General features: G+C 43.4%; 1 protein-coding gene across 1 annotated transcript in view; it reads left to right on the plus strand.

The window, feature by feature from the left end:
- HDAC5 (histone deacetylase 5) overlaps nucleotides 1–18972 on the plus strand; it is a 96354-nt gene that overhangs the window by 24009 nt on the left and 53373 nt on the right. The window contains 4 exon segments of the mRNA XM_061590616.1: nucleotides 6577–6842; nucleotides 11661–11805; nucleotides 12861–12978; nucleotides 17867–17997. Coding sequence (XP_061446600.1) covers nucleotides 6577–6842; nucleotides 11661–11805; nucleotides 12861–12978; nucleotides 17867–17997 — 660 coding nt within the window.

The raw sequence follows: 18972 nt of genomic DNA on the forward strand, positions 1-18972 counted from the left end.
CTAGTGCCTTCATGTGGGACTCCTGGTTGGCCACTGTTGGGGAAACTGGGCTGGGCCTAGTGGCCCTTGGTTCTCATCCAGCATGGCTCTTCTTACTCTGTTAACTCTGCCACTTTCTGCTTCAGACGTTCAAGACTGTCCCCATTTAGTTGTCAGGGTTCCGTCCACTCCAAGTAGGGTAGGGTTTTTTTGGTAATTCAGCATTGGATTCCCATCCTAGCACAGGCAGCTAAATGGGTGATAACCATGGTGACTGAGTTAACATTGGATGTTTCACAGTACATGATGGATATAATTACAACCAACTGATACCACATTAAAAATTTACACTTTTTTTTACTTTAAATATGGCTTAGCATTAGTTTTAATGTTCTGTCACATGTATGTTAACACTGTTCAGCTGCCCTTGAGGAAGATTCTTACCAGAATGCATTGAGAAAATTTCCCCTCCTCAGGAATAAATATTCTAATTCAGGACCAAGTTGAGGCAAGCTTCTCTTTTCCTGATTTTTAAAAAAATTGTTTGGTGCTGTCTCCCTTCCTCCCGCCCTTTCCCCAAAAGCCCCACCCCTTTTATTTTGCTTTGCAGGATCAGTGCAGGATCTAAATAAATGCTAACATGTGAGAACAAGTTTTCATTCATCCCTAGGTTTCCTCATTCTGTTTTACTCCTCTGCTTTCTCCATGCTGCCTTTCTCACCTCTCCCTTGACTGCCACTCTTTTCTTCCTCCCTCTCCTTTCTATGAACAGCTGTTGTTTTGCTTCCTCTATATTTAGTTTCTGACTTCTTTGTCGTCTTTTGTGCCTTTTCCCCTCTACTCTCCCACCCTCCTGTTTATAATTAAGACAGAACCCCAGGAAAGGAGGAGGAGGATTGTGCTGAGTGAGATGGTTCCTCAGCTGCTTGTACTGAGGCTCCTTTTCCTTGCTGCAGTGCCGTTTGAGGCTTCTTCTTCTGAGCTGGGTGAAATGGTTTGGGGGCGTTGTAATGGGGGGCTGGGGTGACATGTATGAACCCACTCACAAGCACGCATGTGTGACTTAATAAAAAGACAACAGTAGCACATGCTTCCTTACAACAGCCTGCAAGGAGTGAAAGCAGAGGGTACGCATCTGATGAGTCACTAAAGGCCTTGTTCATTCACAGCGTGCCAAAACGGCTGCAAGTGACTCAGTTCTCTGGTGCCTGGGACCAAAGAATGGTGGTGGCAGCGTCAGTGGTGATGATGATTTTGGGAGGGTGGAAAGCTCTGCTGTGGGCAAGGCAAATTGGAAAATGCCACAGAATCACTGCTCTGTGCTGGTCTTCTCTCTAAAAAGCAGAGGTGCCGATGTCTAAAAGCTGCACCATCTGTTTGGAAAGCCTTCCCTCCTAATCCCAGATGACTGTGGGCTGGCTGTGATGGAAGGGCACTTTGTACATGCCCAGAGGCATGTTATAGGGCTGAATCACTGGAATTAGCTTCTAGGGCAGCCTTTCCCAACCAGTGTGCCTCCAGATGTTGTTTGACCACAACTCCCATCAGCCTCAGCCAGCATTGCTAATGGTCAGGAAGATGGGAGTTGTGGTCCAACAACATCTGGAGGCACACTGGTTGGGAAAGGCTGTTCTAAGGCTAAGCTCAGCCCTGACTCAGAGCTGTGTGTATGCCAGAGTAGTCTGTGATTTGAAAACAAGCACTTCTCCCTGTGCATCTGGTTGGCCACTGTGAGAATTGGATGCTGGGGGAGATGGGTCATTGGCCTGATCCAGCAGGCCCTTCTTCATGTTCTTATGATGTCTAGTTTTGCTCATACACAGATCAGATCAGAAAAGGTACCGCCAGGGCCAAGAAGATGCCAGCATGGTTAACGAGCAAAGTCAAGAAAGCTCTTAGAGGCAAAAAGTCTTCCTTCAGAAAATGGAAGTCTTGTCCGAATGAAGAAAATAAAAAAGAACACAAACTCTGGCAAAAGAAATGCAAGAAGACAATAAGGGATGCTAAAAAAGAATTTGAGGAGCGCATATTGCTAAGAACATAAAAACCAACAACAAAAAATTCTATAAATACATTCAAAGCAGGAGACCATCTAAGGAGACAATTGGACCCTTGGATGATAAGGGAGTCAAAGGTGTACTAAAGAACGATAAGGAGATTGCAGAGAAGCTAAATGAATTCTTTGCATCTGTCTTCACAGTGGAAGATATAGGGCAGATCCCTGAACCTGAACTAACATTTGCAGGAAGGGATTCTGAGGAACTAAGACAAATAGTGGTAACGAGAGAGGAAGTTCTAAGCTTAATGGACAATATAAAAACTGACAAATCACCGGGCCCGGATGGCATCCACCCGAGAGTTCTCAAAGAACTCAAAGGTGAAATTGCTGATCTGCTAACTAAAATATGTAACTTGTCCCTCGGGTCCTCCTCCGTGCCTGAGGACTGGAAAGTGGCAAATGTAACGCCAATCTTCAAAAAGGGATCCAGAGGGGATCCCGGAAATTACAGGCCAGTTAGCTTAACTTCTGTCCCTGGAAAACTGGTAGAAAGTATGATTAAAGCTAGATTAACTAAGCACATAGAAGAACAAGCCTTGCTGAAGCAGAGCCAGCATGGCTTCTGCAAGGGAAAGTCCTGTCTCAGTAACCTATTAGAATTCTTTGAGAGTGTCAACAAGCATATAGATAGAGGTGATCCAGTGGACATAGTGTACTTAGACTTTCAAAAAGCGTTTGACAAGGTACCTCACCAAAGGCTTCTGAGGAAGCTTAGCAGTCATGGAATAAGAGTAGAGGTCCTCTTGTGGATAAGGAATTGGTTAAGAAGCAGAAAGCAGAGAGTAGGAATAAACGGACAGTTCTCCCAATGGAGGGCTGTAGAAAGTGGAGTCCCTCAAGGATCGGTATTGGGACCTGTACTTTTCAACTTGTTCATTAATGACCTAGAATTAGGAGTGAGCAGTGAAGTGGCCAAGTTTGCTGACGACACTAAATTGTTCAGGGTTGTTAAAACAAAAAGGGATTGCGAAGAGCTCCAAAAAGACCTCTCCAAACTGAGTGAATGGGCGGAAAAATGGCAAATGCATTTCAATATAAACAAGTGTAAAATTATGCATATTGGAGCAAAAATCTGAATTTCACATATACGCTCATGGGGTCTGAACTGGCGGTGACCGACCAGGAGAGAGACCTCGGGGTTGTAGTGGACAGCACGATGAAAATGTCGACCCAGTGTGCGGCAGCTGTGAAAAAGGCAAATTCCATGCTAGCAATAATTAGGAAAGGTATTGAAAATAAAACAGCCGATATCATAATGCCGTTGTATAAATCTATGGTGCGGCCGCATTTGGAATACTGTGTACAGTTCTGGTCGCCTCATCTCAAAAAGGATATGATAGAGTTGGAAAAGGTTCAGAAGAGGGCAACCAGAATGATCAAGGGGATGGAGCGACTCCCTTACGAGGAAAGGTTGCAGCATTTGGGGCTTTTTAGTTTAGAGAAAAGGCGGGTCAGAGGAGACATGATAGAAGTGTATAAAATTATGCATGGCATTGAGAAAGTGGATAGAGAAAAGTTCTTCTCCCTCTCTCATAATACTAGAACTCGTGGACATTCAAAGAAGCTGAATGTTGGAAGATTCAGGACAGACAAAAGGAAGTACTTCTTTACTCAGCGCATAGTTAAACTATGGAATTTGCTCCCACAAGATGCAGTAATGGCCACCAGCTTGGATGGCTTTAAAAGAAGATTAGACCAATTCATGGAGGACAGGGCTATCAATGGCTACTAGCCATGATGGCTGTGCTCTGCCACCCTAGTCAGAGGCAGCATGCTTCTGAAAACCAGTTGCTGGAAGCCTCAGGAGGGGAGAGTGTTCTTGCACTCGGGTCCTGCTTGCAGGCTTCCCCCAGGCACCTGGTTGGCCACTGTGAGAACAGGATGCTGGACTAGATGGGCCACTGGCCTGATCCAGCAGGCTCTTCTTATGTTCTTATGTTCTTATGTGGTTCTGCAGTCATCACACTCTGGGGACCTCACCCATGCTGGCCTCTGACTGTCCATATAATTTGAGATGGTGCCTGTACATCTGGTGCAGGCTGTACCGACTACATGGGTGGCTTCCCATCATTGTTGTGAGAAGAAAGAGTGTCCCCACTCCCCGGGGGACACTCCCCTTGCCACAGTGCCCACAGATGTGGGCATGTGTTAGCTTTTGAAAGCTGTCAGTTCATGACCCTTGCACTGTTCTTGTTTTTCTAGTCACCTGGGACTTCCTTCTCTTTCTTTGTAGAGGTTCTTTATATATACACATACAGGACCTGACATTGGCATTGGATTGGCCAGATGCCTCAAAGTCAGGGAAATGCTTTGCTTATACAAGGGAGATACTGGTAGGGAGATCTACTGAGGAGGTGCCACAACTTCCTAGCTTACACTTCTGTCCCTTCTGCCCCAGCTAGCAATGATTTTAAGCCAAGAGAGGTCTCTTGAGGACCTGAATAGTGGCAACAGATGTAACCAGTATAAGACTCCTGTAGTCTTGCTATTAGGGCAGGACTTTGGGGCAGAAATCCAGGGCCCCACTCAGCAGAATTAACAAGAGGGCTCCCAAAAGCAGCAGGGCTGGCTTACCAGAATTTGAAGTAAGTAATACACCAGTGTTCCCAACATGGTACCTTCTGGATGCTTTGGACTACAACTAACATAGGCCCCTGCCAGCATGGGCAGTGGTCAGGGATGATGGGAGTTGTAGTCTAAAACATCTGGAGGGCATCAGGCTGGAGAAGGTTGTAATGCATGTTGCCATCTAAAAGTGGGGTGTGGCGGCGGTGAACAACATGAGATCATGAAGTCCTGAGTCTAACAGAAGAGGAGCAGTTGATACAACGTCTGCACCTACCCAGTCTTGTTTTCATCATCCAGGAAGCCCTATAGATATGGGGATGAACATGCCAGACTTTATTTGAAAATAAAAGTTTCCTTCAAACAAATGACTGTATATGTGCAGCCTCTCATGTCACCCCTTTGCGCATAAAGATGTAGAGCTCAGATAGCCACGAAGTATTGCTTCATTTCCTTTCTTTCCAGAATGTTTGTGCTCCCCCTCAAGGCATTTTGTCCTCAGCTTCCATAAGGACAGCAGTGGTAATCAGTTGCAGCAGAAACAACAGAGAGTCTTGTGGAACCTTAAAGGCTGACACATTTTATTATGGCATAACCTTTTGTGGACTACAGTTCACCCTGTCACATGCACTGAATAAAGCTAAGAAGATTGTGTGATCACCAGTTATTGCTGTTGTGAAGGGTGGCTGCGTTTGTTTTGCACGCATTTTAAGTTCCGACTGAATTGTCACAGATTGTACTTTTTATATTCCATTGCCATTTAACTTCAATGTCAACATTTTTTCTCATTTACACCCCTGTGTATTTATCCCTGCCAACTGAGGATAACATTTCACTCATCTGATGATGTGGACTCTAGCCCAGATGTAAGTCTTAGCTCGTGCCTCCTCGTGCTTCCTTGGTTTTCCAGTTCCCTTGACTTTCTGGCCACTAATCCCTCTGTCTTGGATCTGGGAGGCCTGGTTTCAAATATCTGTTCTGCCATATAACTAACTGGGTGACTTTGAGTCAGTCACAATTCCTCAGCCTAATCTCTCTCACAGGGTTGTCGTGAGGATTAAATGGGACTGTGTAAACTGCCTTGAGTTCTTTAGAGCAGGCCATTTGGAGAGGGCCATAGTTCAGTGGTAGAGAGTGCATTACTTCTATGCAGAAGGCTTAGCTACAGCCCACCAGCATCTGTGGTAGATGGGCCTGAGACTTTGAAGAGCTGCTGCCAATCAGTGCACAAACAATAGCGGACTAGATAAACTACAGTCTGAGTACTGGGCAGCATAATTTTGTCTTCACATTTTAAGGGTGGGGTGTAATTATACTCCTCCTCCTCCTGTTGTGGGTCCTTATGTAGCTAAAAACACCACCACCCATGCACAAGAAAGGAGGTATCAGCAGGCTTGAGAGAACCCTGAGATTTGCACGAATACAAAGAAAATCTTTAAGGGGGTGGTGGGGAAGCTAAGCCACAGGGAATCTAAAACAGCCCAATGAGGACTCAGCATGCTCAGTGGTCACAGAATGCTGGCTGACCGTTGGGGTGGGGAGGAGGAGATGGAGCGTCCTGGAAGGAGGCATGTCTGGCTGGAATCTTGGAACAGGAGTCCTCCACACTGCAACTTATTGTTGCAGGTATCACTATTACTATTATGATTGTTATCATGCCAACAGCTCCCACTATGCAGTGGGAACATTTGCGAACTTTCCGTGACATCAGAGCAGCCTAGATAATGGCAACTGGAAAATCATTTTTAGCCTCTGCTGTGCATAAAATGGTAATAGGGTCATGCAGAGTGTGTATATCTGAGGGTTTGCCATGTAAACAGAAATGTTGCTGTTTGCTGCAGAGCCCTCCCCTTAAAAAACAGCAGCAGCAGTAGCAGCAACAATGACACACACACCACCATACCATGATCTCAGACCTCATTGTTGTAGAGATGGTACCACTGCAGTCATCATTTCTCTTCTCTCATCCCCAGCTGTGGACTTGAAGCCGGTACTTCCTGTGGTGATGCAGAGCTCTTGTAACAGCAGCAGCAGCAGCAGCCCGGTGGACTTGAGGATGGATGCCCGGCCCAGCGTACCCGCTGTGGACCCAGCCGTCCGGGAACAGCAGCTACAGCAGGAACTACTGGCCCTGAAACAGCAGCAGCATTTGCAGAAGCAGCTGCTCTTTGCCGAGTTTCAGAAGCAGCATGAGCATCTGACGCGGCAGCACGAAGTCCAGTTGCAGAAGCACCTCAAGGTAATTTGGAGGTGAAGTCATGAAGGTGCCGTATTCTCAGTTGCATCGTTTGTACATCTCGTCCAGCTTGTCTATTCTGACTGGCAGCATCTCTCCAGGGGCCCAACTCTGCAGATACCTTTTCAATTGGAGATGCTTGGGGCAGCATCAGGGATCATATGCATGCAAAGCCTGTGCTCTGCCACTGAGTGAGAATCCCTCCCGTGTACTGATGACTCCCAGTTCTGTTTTTCTTTTTCCACCAAAGCCAGGTGTAGCAGTGTGTTCCCTGGAACATGGGTGGGAAACCTTTTTTTTTTTTTTTAGCTTCAAGGGCCACATTCCCTTTAGGATAATCTGCCAGAGGGGAAACATGCTGGTGGGTAGGACTAAAGCCAATAGTGAGCGAGATACCCTTTTCTCTCTCTCTTTTTCGTCACCTACTTTCCCCTCATTTTTTTCTCCCTGTCACTGACATGAAAATAGGCTGAGGGACACAGATTGCTTCCCTGTGCCTTAGAACAAATCTCTGGGCACTACTTTGGGTTAGATGAGGTTTAATAAACCAAAACTTAATCCAAACATGACAGAAGTATCGGTAGTGGGTAGGCCTAGAGCAGGCTTGCAGTCTATGGTTTCTCAGGGATCCAGACTTCTTACTTGAGGCCCTGGTGGTGGCTTTGGCCAGGAATGCCTTTTACCAGCATCTTAACTGCAATCCTTCCTCTCTGCCTCAGACTTTGCAATAATTATCTATGCTCTGGTAAACTCTTGTTTAGACTACCTCAATTTATTTTGTGTGGGTCTGCCTTTGGAAATGCCCTGGACACTGACCAAGTACAGGATCCTGCAGCTTGCCACCAGACAGGGGCAAGGCACGAGAGTATGTAATATCAATTTTAGCTTGCTTGCCTTGCCTGTCGGTGTGTTTATGAGCACAATTCAGAGTGTTTGCTGCTTAATTTTAAAGCCCTAAGTGGCCTGAGTCCTGCATTCCTGAGGCCGTTGCCTTCTTCTTGTATGTTCCTTCTTCCATCCCCAGATCTGCTGGTGAGGCCCTGCTACAAATCCTGTCTTATACTTGAGTGAAGGTACCTTAGGGTAAGGAGCAGAGCCTTTTCTGTCATGGCATCTGTGCTTCAGAGCTCCCAACTGAGAGAGAGCCAGTCTGGCACTTCCCTAACCAGTTTATAATGTATGCTGTTTATTTACTTGAAAGATTTCTACCCTGCCTTTCTGAAGCCCCACTCAAGGCAGCTTACATAAATTAAAAATCACCATCACAATCAAAGGTATCTAATCAAGAGGACTTTTCTGAATCAAATTCCTGGTTTTTGATGGGCCGATCTTGTGAGTTGTTGCTCCTTCTGTTATTGTTGTTACACCATCAACGTGCATGGCACTTTAAAGCACAAACACCGGTGGGGGGTTGTGGAGTGGAGGGGGATGGGAAGAGAAGAGAAATGGAGGCAGAAATAAACAGGAGGGAAAGACACATTTATTTTACTTACCATCCTGAGGGTTAGTTGCAGGACTGAGGAGTCTGTGTAACTCTAGATGTTGCTGGTCTATAACTCCCATCATCTGTGCTGGCTGGGGCTGATGGAAGTTGGAGTCCAACAGTGTTTGGAGGGCCACAGGTTAGTTATCCTTGCTGTAGAGTACAGGGATCTTGCTGCTGCATATTTGTGCTACTTGTATAAGTTGCTTTAATATTTTACCTGTTTTGAATAGTGCTGGTTAGTATCTGATTGTTGTAGCTTATGTGTTAGGTGACTTTACTGTATTTTGTTCATGGCTTAGAGTACATCTTATTTGGCACCCTGTGGGTTGATAGGCAGTTGATAATGAAACATAAATAAATGGCCGCCAATTAATTTTTTGTCATGATGTTCTTACAATATATACTGCTATTAGCTAGCATCCCTTGCAACTGATTTATTATTAATTTCTAAAACTCTAGGGGGTCAGGGTTCAAACTTGCATCAAAATTGCATGTTTTCATTTGGAAATCCAGAGGTCTAAACCAAATGATGGAAGGTGGACTGGGTTACGTTGAGTGGTGATGCATTCTACACATGCTGAGAGACAGTTTTATGTTTCTTGAAATATTTCAGGTTTTCAGCATCCAACAGATAAGGAATTGCCTGGCAGTCAGGCAAAGGTTTTAAACTCTTGCAGATTCGTTTATGTCAAACTATAACACTGGATCATGTGTTTACTTTGATCAGTCCAGTGTGCTTACCCCTTCCAGTGCTTCAGCTACAATTGGAGTAATGCAGTAATAGCAATACTGCTTAGTTGATGTCTTTTGGTGGCACACATATATTGTATATTGAGTTTTTCCTGTGACAGAGAATACAGATTAATGGAAATATGAATCACTCACACCCCATTCATACTTAAAAGCACTAAAAAAAAATCACTTGAATCTAGAGCCAAGTCAGTGGTCTCTGTGTTTCAGATTGAGAACACTGTGGCTAACACTGGCTTTGTTTGGAGCTAACAATAAACCATAGTTTAGCACTATGGGAATGTGTCTGGGTCAGCCTCAGGCTTGAACCCTTCCCTCTCCTATAGATGTGGCCATGAGGAGGAATTCAGAACCGTGTTCCTCCTGTTTTAAACTACAATTATATCCAGACTGGAACTGTGGTTCTTCTGAGCGAGTGGTGAACAATCCTGACTTGCTCAGATGAACTATGATTTAAAACCACAGCTATGCCAAAGGGAGGGGCATGCCAATCTGAGCACACATACACAGCTCATTCCCGTAACACTAAACTATGGTTTAGCATTATGTCTGAACAAATCATGCACCTAATGTTTTATTCTGTGATCTATTATTTCTCCCTCCCCTGCTACCACATTTTTCAAGTACTGCATAATACAGATATCAGCGTTATGTGGTGCCTGCGCATGCTAGCTGCTGGTGTCTGGATGAACAGTTTTGACCTTTCCATCCTAAGCCATTGTCCCACACCTCCTTGTCCCACCTTATTTAGTTTTATCAAAAGTTAAATCTGATTGTGTGCATATAACCATTTATTCAGCAATCCTCATCAATTGCGGCACCTTTCCAACTTTGGTTTCCTTTTCTTTGAGTTTTTTTATACCCACCCACTTATTTCTCAGGCCTGGAATAGACATTATGTTTACCACTTGATTCTGTCTCCCAAGCTTTCACATGAGGTCCCTGATTTGCACAGTGTACAGAGAGGATTCATCCTACACCATTTCCCTGATAAAATCACCCTCCTCTCCACTGAGTTTGCTTCAAGTGCCATTGTAGTAATTAGCACCTATTAGGGCAAATAGAAACCTTGGGGATGGGAAGATAGCTGGGAGGGAAATAAGGTGGGGGAAAGGCTCAACCACCTCTCCTTGTGTCTCACAATCTGGATCTAGACTGCATCCCCTCCCTTGTAAAAAAGGCCGGGAGAGAATAACACGTGGTAAACACATCATCTTGTCCAGGGCTTCAACTTTTACACCCCCAGTGTTTTTGGATTGTGCCATGTATACAAGCCAAATTTAATTTGGTTGTGTGCCAGTCTGGTATGACTAAACAAAAACAAGAGCAGCAGCAACACCAGAATGGAAAGAGTAGCCCAGACCATGGGAAGAGGAAGGACATGTACTTTGGCAGAAAGGTGTTATATAAACATTTAAATACATACATAAACAGGAGGAATATGCACTGTGGGCAAAATTCAATGGTCCAAACTTTATGAAGCATTTGCAGCATGGGGGCATTCACACGCTGTGGATTAAAATGGTTTTGAAACCATTCTAGTGTGTACAAAGTCTTAGACGGGGTGGATAGCAGGACTTTTCAGACAAGGGGCTGGCTAGGTAGGTGCCTTCCCAGGAACATCCATGAAAAGCGTGTTTAGTTGTATTTTAGCTTTAATTGATCTGTTTGTTTTGCAACATTTATATCCTGCCTTTCTGCCTAGCAAGGCAGCTAACTACCGTCATCAAAACATAAAGCCTATAACAAGTAGGCAATAAAGCAGCCAATAAGGATGATGCAAGAGGAACACTAGCAACTAATAAGATCTAAGGCAGACTCGGTTACCACAAACCACTCTGGAAAAGCAGTGTGTTCATTGAGCATCTAAACAAGGAGTGAGGGAGCAAAATGGATTTCCTGTAGTAGGGAGTATAGGTGCCACTTCCGAGAGGGCCCTGTTTTTGTGTGACTACAGGCATACCCCGCTTAATGTCGCTTCACTTAACGTCGCCTTGCTATAACGTACATGCTCCATATGCCTGTATTTCTCCAGAAACGCACCGCAGCAGCAGAGGCTTTAGCGCGTGGGGGTGGAAATAGATGCGATTGCGCCACCGCAAATCAGCTGGGAGGCGCGATCGCAATCAGCTGGGAGGCACGGCAGCGCAGCAGCAGAGGCTTTAGCGTGGGGCTTTGAGGCTCCGCATGAAGGAGAAGTAAAAAAGTTTTAAAAGGTAGTGCTTCAGTTTAAGGACATTTTCGGTTTACGTACTTGCTCTGGTCCCATTGAGTATGTTAATGCGAGGTATTCCTGTATCTCCTGCATCTCAGACAGGAGAGGAGACAGGGCCTGAGATGAAGACCTGAGTGAGTGGATTGGTTCATGTGTGAGTGAGCAGGATTTCAAGGATGTATTTTCCAGAAGAATTAGACAGACTGCTTAAAAACCCCTGGACTCTTATAACATTGAAAGTCTGCTTTGAAAAATTGCACACATTGAACTGCCAAGATAGGTCTGGCTTTTGTGTGTGAAGCCTGCAGAGAGAGGCAAATGCACAATCCCCTGCAGTGGCGTTAACTCTTTCCCCATCTCCCCTCTGTAGCAACAGCAGGAGATGCTGGCAGCAAAGCGTCAGCAAGAACTGGAGCAGCAGCGTAAGCGAGAACAGCAGCGACAGGAAGAGCTGGAGAAGCAGCGTCTGGAGCAGCAGCTACTTATTTTGCGCAATAAGGAGAAAAGCAAAGAGAGTAATATATTTTCATTGCCTTGTACGCATTAGATTTGATGTGCTGTAGACTTGGAGGATGGAACAGGATGGGGGCTAGATCGTGACACTTTCCCACCCTGAAATCTAAGGCCCAGAGCAGCACACAGTGAAGCACAATAAAAAGAATTAAATGCAATTAAAATGGTCCTAACCAGTATACATGAACAATTCTAAAAGTCTCATTGACTTTCTGGAAGTAGCTCCCACACCTCCATATATCTTAGGAATTGTTGGCAGCTCCCTACAAAACCCCTTGAATTGTAGTTTTATGGAAAGGGCAGGGAGCCTCTTCAAAGGAGGTCAAGGGAACCTCACAGATCTGCAGTTCCCAAGGTTCATTTAGGAGGAGCCACAACAGGCTTGATTGGAGGGGTTAACAGTAGTGTGGTATAGATATGACTGTTTAAATATCTTTTAGGGATGCTGCTTTGTCAGTGATCTTTTCATATTTAATGTGGCTGATTCACAAGAAGCCACCAATGCATCTGGTTTGGCCCTTAGGCTGATGTTTTCACAAATCAAAAGACAGCAATGGGGCTTTCCAGGGACACCTCAATGACACAGCCACATAGACAATGGAATGGTGTGCTGAAAGCTGTCGTTGCCTTGGGGACACATGCTCTACACTTTGGGGGAAGGGGGAGGGCAGTATGAAAGTGGGGTAGCTCTGGAATTAATAGGGCCTTTTATGCTGGTAGGCCATGCTTGCTTCTGCTGATTCAATAAACTATGGTTTATTGGACCGAGAACAAGCAGTGCAGACTCCCTCTTCCCTTCTCTCATGTGCCATAAGCAATACTTCTGAGGCTTGCTCACCTATAGATTCTTGTTGCCTGGAAACTAGGAAACTGTGGTTTAATGTTTGACTAAAACTTAGGAAATGAAAGCAGGACAGTTTGTAGTCTAAACCACAGTTGTATGAAAAAGCACAACTCTCATTCTTGGTCTAAAAAATCATGGTTTCTTGAATCAAGATTGTTACTTCCAAACTGGGCCCAAGTGTTTTCTGCCAATATTTTCCTGAATCTTCCACAGGTGCCATTGCCAGCACCGAAGTGAAGCTGAAACTTCAGGAGTTCCTTCTCAGCAAGTCGAAAGAGCCAGCAACAGCAGGCGGCTTGAACCATTCCCTCCCTCAGCACCCCAAATGCTGGTAGGCCTTGCCTTTGTCTCTGGGGGTTTATATTCGAGCTTGTCTTAGGACAGGGCAACAGTGGAGTGAGATTTTGCCACTGGAACAAATGTAGTAATCATGAAGGAAAGGTGCAGAATGTGTGTTTCATTGTCTGAGGGACTCCAGTTTGCTTCTGCACATATGTGATTAGGAGGCCCTGTTTCTCACGTTTCTGTAAATTTAACTGCTGTTTTGGGGCTTACAGGCAAGTAGTAGAGGTGGCAGGGTGGGTAGGGCTACCATTTGACCATTCAGTAGCCACCTTGATAGTGAGTACAATGTTATGCTAAGAGATAACCAATTTATATTAAATATTATTCAGCGTGCATCCTTAGTAACTGAGAATGGAACCAAGGTGTGGTAGTCCTGATTTGATTGATTTGAAATAAGTTTTTTTTAAACAGGAGTAATCTTGTGCATACACCCTCAGTTATCTTTTTTTGTCCTAGACACCTGTGTAAGGGGAGTGGACAAATTCATGGAGAATAAGGCTACCAGTGGCTGCTAGTAATGATAGCTCTATAGTACCTCCAGGAGCAGAGGCACCCTGCCTATGAATTCCAGCCATTGTGAAACAGCAGTGGGAGAGGGCTATTGCATTCATGTTCTACTTTTGGGCTTTTCAGGGGCATCTGGTTGATCAGTGTAGGAAACAGGATGTAGGACTAGATAGGCTTCTTGTCTGATCCAGCAGGGCTGTTCATATGGTCGTACATTAATTACATGGACAAAGCATCTACTCACAGTGAACTGTTCCTGTTGTCACTCCAAGAGCTTATTCAGATGTGATGTTATTGAACATACCCACTTTCCCCCATGACCCTATATTGCCCAGAATAGAATATTCACATCCCACCCCCATTCCAAGCCAGGAGGTGCATTTCCTTGGTTTTGTGTGCGCACACACGCTCAAAGGCAAGAATTCTATTTCGGGCAATAGAGAGATGTGGGGGAACAGGAAGTGTGAGGCACCAAAGTACTTCCTCTTTTGTCCACAACATCATCACTGGAAGGCGCCGGTACATCCTCATCATAAATTGTGTAGCAACTGGCCAAGTCAATTTCTCAAGACAACCATCAATTTCATTTCAGAGATGATAGTGTAGTTCTTTCCCAGCTGTTCCAGCTGACTTTACTTCTAAGCATTCTCCCAGAGAATTAATGTTAATGGAAGTTTCTGTCTTGGATAATTGTTTTACAGAAAGGACTAATGACAGAAGAGTAGGGTTTGGGGCAAAGGAGGTGGGAAAGTTTGAGAGAAAAGTCTCAAATTGGACTTCCGGGAAGGGTGACTTAGCCTGTGGGACTTCCGGGAAGGGTGACTTAGCCTGTGCCTGCTTTTGAGACGGGCCCCTGCCTCAAAAGAAGCTTATTCAGATATATCAGTCAGTTTTTTCTTTTTTTTTTGACTGATTAAACTTCTCCCGGGTAGGGAGAAACGAAGAGATTAACCTCAAAGCCTATTTTTGTTGGGACGACCAGATCTCATTAATTTATGGGACGAGGTCCAGCCGACGAAGGTGGGACGGATTTTTAACAGCAAGCTCTATCTGATAAAGCGAACGTTCACCTTATCTTCTAAGAGAGAACGCACTAACAGGCAAGCACCCTTCTTTCTATATTTTTCTTTTACTTGACTTAAATTGTTGCTGTTTAAAAGAGATTTGCCAGATTGATCAGTTTTTGACATCTCACTGGGGAGCCATAACTTCTCTCTGCTACGCACTAATTAATAGCTTATCTCTGTTTTTGTTGCAAAAAGCTGTCCTGGATTTGCATTCTAAAGATATACACAGAAGAGGGATTTCTATTCCAGATTTTTATTTTGAAAAATATTATACTGTTTTGAGACTACTCTCTTTTTGGTCTATTTTATTTTGACGAATCTGTTTCTTGACGATTGCCATTAATTGTTTCGATCCTGGGAACTGCATTTTGTTTACTTAACTATTGGAGAGATAAGGCTGTCTGCTCTGTTTATACTGTGATGTCACCAAGTTTGGAGTATTAACCCAATTGTTGCTGAAATAAGAAGTGGTTTTCCTATATTTTTCTTTTAAAATGGCAATTAAGAAAGTGGCTGAAAATCTGGAAATAACTATGTTTCAGAAAATAATGGATGAGATTGAGATAATGAAAATTGAATTGAGTAAAATGAAGCAGGAGATTAAAGATATAAGGGTCCCTGTGAGAGAGGTGACCCTGGAAGGGGTCCCTGTGAGAGAGGAGACCCCGGAGATTGGAACAGGGGTCCCTGTGAGAGAGGTGACCCTGGAGACTGGAATAGGGGTCCCTGTGAGAGAGGAGATCCCGGAGATTGGAACCAACGTGGAACAGGAACAAGATTTGGAGTCTATGGACTTTAGAAATAAAATCTATTGTTTGGAACTCAATGTTATCTCTGAAGAAATGAATGAAGATTCTAGAGATAAAGTTATCAATGGCATGGATAATCTTCTGGACTGGAATGATGTGATGGAGCCCAATATAGAGAAAATCTATGGAATTAACTGCAGCCATGTGACAATGGAAAAACTTTTAAGAGATGACCCAGTGTATTTTGAAAAAAAGAACAGAGATATGATTTTACAGCAGTATTTCAGCAACCTATTCAGAATGGATGGCAAGAAAATATTTGGGATAGAGGTAATCCCCATCAGACTCTTACTATATGACTATGGCTTTGACAGCAAGATTATTATGGAATACTGATAATGGAAGATTGGATATTGAAATTACTGGACTTAACAAGACTACTGAAGATGGAAGATGGAAAATGGAACTAATAGAGATAATAGAACAATGGCTACTGAAATTATTGAACCTAACAGATTCTGATGTGATGGATTAATTGAAATGTTTATTTTGACTATGGTTATGACAATAAGATTATCATAATTAGTAATGAGATGGATTAATCGATATGCTTATCTGGAAAAAAAAATTGATAGATATATTTCTTAAAGAATTGAAACCTCTCTTTGACTTTTTGTGGAAAGAATAAAGTAATGTTTATGAGATTTGATGATTAAGTAAGATAACTACTGGAGGAAAGTGATTTTATAATATGACTTAAGAGACAGGATTGTTATATATTATAGACTTATAACTGATTTGATCTTTGACAAATGGGAAGTCAATATTTTACTCTTTATTTTTTATTTTTGTTTTTTTTTTCTTTTTTTCTTTTTGTTTAACTATTTTTGATTTTGTTTTTTGTCTTTGAATGTTTTATGATTTTGTCTTGTATGTTTTATGAAAATCTGAATAAAAATTATTGAAAAAAAAAAGAGAGAAAAGTCTCAAATTATTTTATTTATTATTTTATTACATTTGTTAGTCACTCTTTAGGGGGGGAAGTGTCAAAGTGATTGAACAAGAAAAAATACAATAGATAAAAACAATTAAAATAAGAAAATTTTAGACAACATATAATACAAAATACCTAAAATGCTCATCCAGTAACATAATTATAAGGAAAAGTCCTACCCACCCCACTAAAAGTTGAGCATCACCATAGAGACCAGCTTGGTTAACCAAAGGCCTGAGATAATAAATAGGTCTTAGCCTGGTGCCTGAAACCTGATAACAATAGCTCCAGGTGTGTCTCCTGGGGGAGAGCATTCCACAGTCCACCACAGAAAAGGCCCATTCTCGTGAGTGGGGTTCTATGCGGCTTGTAAAAGGCATCTATTTGAAATCTTCCTTAAGCACCCAGGGAAAAGGTGGGGGAGAACACAAAACATTCAGATCTTCCCTCTGTCTGCCTCTAACCTACACTTGAGTCCTCACCAGCTTTTAAGATTCTTGGTAGTGGTGAGTCGCGCTGATTCCAATCCCCCACCCTGAGTGTACAGCCTGTGAAAATGACCCCATCCTGCCCTCGCTCTCCTTGGCCCTCCTTGTCCTCTGATTTCTTCCACCTGCAGCTTCCCCCTCCTTCCTGATAACCCACTGAATTTTCTGGGCCTTGGCTGCTTACAGTAGTAATCCACTTAGACAGCTTAAAACACATCACAGATGGGCCATTATCCCTGCCCCCACCTTCCCAGTCATCCCCAGTGGATATTCTTATCTAGTACGTGTCACCTCTTGGGTCATGTCCCCCCAGTCCCTTTAACCCACATTCAAGAATAGAATCCTGAGTCATCCATTCAACTTTATGGGAGCTTGAAAGCAAAAAGAAACAGTTCATTCACACTTCTGGCCTTGATAATTTTATTCATTGTTTTCATTCTGCCCCAACAGAAGAAACCTAGCTTATCAAAAAAGATAAAATACCATTAGGAGAAAAAATACTTCATACCATAGCATAGCAAATTAAAATTTCCCCATACCTGTTTATCCTCTTTATTAAAAGCCAGTTCAAAGAAACATTTCTGTAAAATGCTCAGGGGTATATTTTTTGAAAGACCTGAGTAGCAGGGAGTTCCAAAGTCATGGAAAATTCAAAATATGAGGGAAGTTATCTTTTATTGGGCCATTTTTTACATTGGTTTTAGGAGAGAGTGAGCCTTCTGATGTTATAGGGGGCTTAATCAAGCCAAATGAAAAAGTAGTAGAGTCACCAGAATAAAAAGAGAAAGCAAATTAATTATAAGTGAGTGAAAACATTTGCATTGTTGGTAGCGCAAGTGATAATTTATTTAGTCTGTAAATGGCCGGGGATGTTTGCACTTGTGACCTTATGCCACTATGGTGCTCTATCTGCCCTTTTCAGTCTGTTGATTTTTAAAAAATAAATTGCAATGTCAGGATGAAAACGGAGCAGGAGATAATGGAAGAAGCCTATTGGACCAGCTCCTTTATATGGCTACATTGGTCTGCATCATAGTAATCTAGTCACTTTCTTTCTCTGTTTCTACAGGGGGGGTCACCATACCTCATTGGACCAGAGTTCCCCTCCCCAGACAGGAAGCCCGGGAACACCCTCCTCTTGCAAACTACCTTTGCTTGGCACTTACGACAGCAGAGATGACTTTCCACTCCGGAAAACTGGTCAGCAAACACTACCGTTGATAGGATAAACAAGAGAAGGGGGCAGTTAGTGGGAGGTGGTGATGGAATTTACGCTGCTGGTGAGAGGACCTTTTTGCATTTTTTGAGTATGCTGGCTTGAAAAAAACAGGAGAAAGCGGGTGTGATTTCATTGGGAAAGCTATGAATATAGGGGTGGAGCATTCATTAGGCTATCATATGAACTGCTACAATCAACTAAAACTTTGCAAAAGCTCAGCTGGGTGAAAGGCTCCCATGCAAAAGCTCAGTTCCTCTAGTCTAGATATTAATTATGATAAGCACTTAAGCTTACTGTAGGGTCACATACAGTACTTGAGTTCTTGTGCAACTAGAGTTTGCAAGACCTGCTCTGCAGGCAGGGTCTGCAAACAACCTATTTGTAGATGCAATCAGAGCTTTGCAAGAAATCAGATGTTTGGATACAAATTATATAACCTTGCAAGAACATCTCTGCAGATAAGCTTTGAGGAAAAACAACTCAGCTGCTAAGTGCAAATAAAGCTCCTTAGAAACATAGGAAGCTGTCTTATGGCAGGTCAGACAATTTGTCTATTTAGCTCAGTGTAGTTATTATTTTTATGGCAGTAGCGCTCCAGGGTCTCAGGCAGAGAAAGGCCTTTCCAGTCACAAGTTCCCAGAGATCCTTTTAACTGGAGATTGAACCTAGCTCCTTCTGCATACAGGGCATGCACTCTTGAGCATGTGGTCCTTCCTCTGATGAGTTAGGTTAGGCTCAAGGATGGTGACTAGCCCAGGGTCACCCAGTGAGCTTGGTAGCTGAGCAGATATTTGAACCCAGGTATTCCAGGTCAAAAAGCAACAGGCAGAGAATCCACTGGCCTTTTTCAAGATCTTAACTTCAGGAACTTAATAAAGCAGTCTGCCTTTGTCTCTGGGGGTTTATGACAAATAGTAACATCTGGCGTTGTACGGTTTTCTTTTTACATTTGAAGG

Source organism: Rhineura floridana, chromosome 11 (genome assembly GCF_030035675.1).
Source record: "Rhineura floridana isolate rRhiFlo1 chromosome 11, rRhiFlo1.hap2, whole genome shotgun sequence".
NCBI lineage: Eukaryota > Metazoa > Chordata > Lepidosauria > Squamata > Rhineuridae > Rhineura > Rhineura floridana.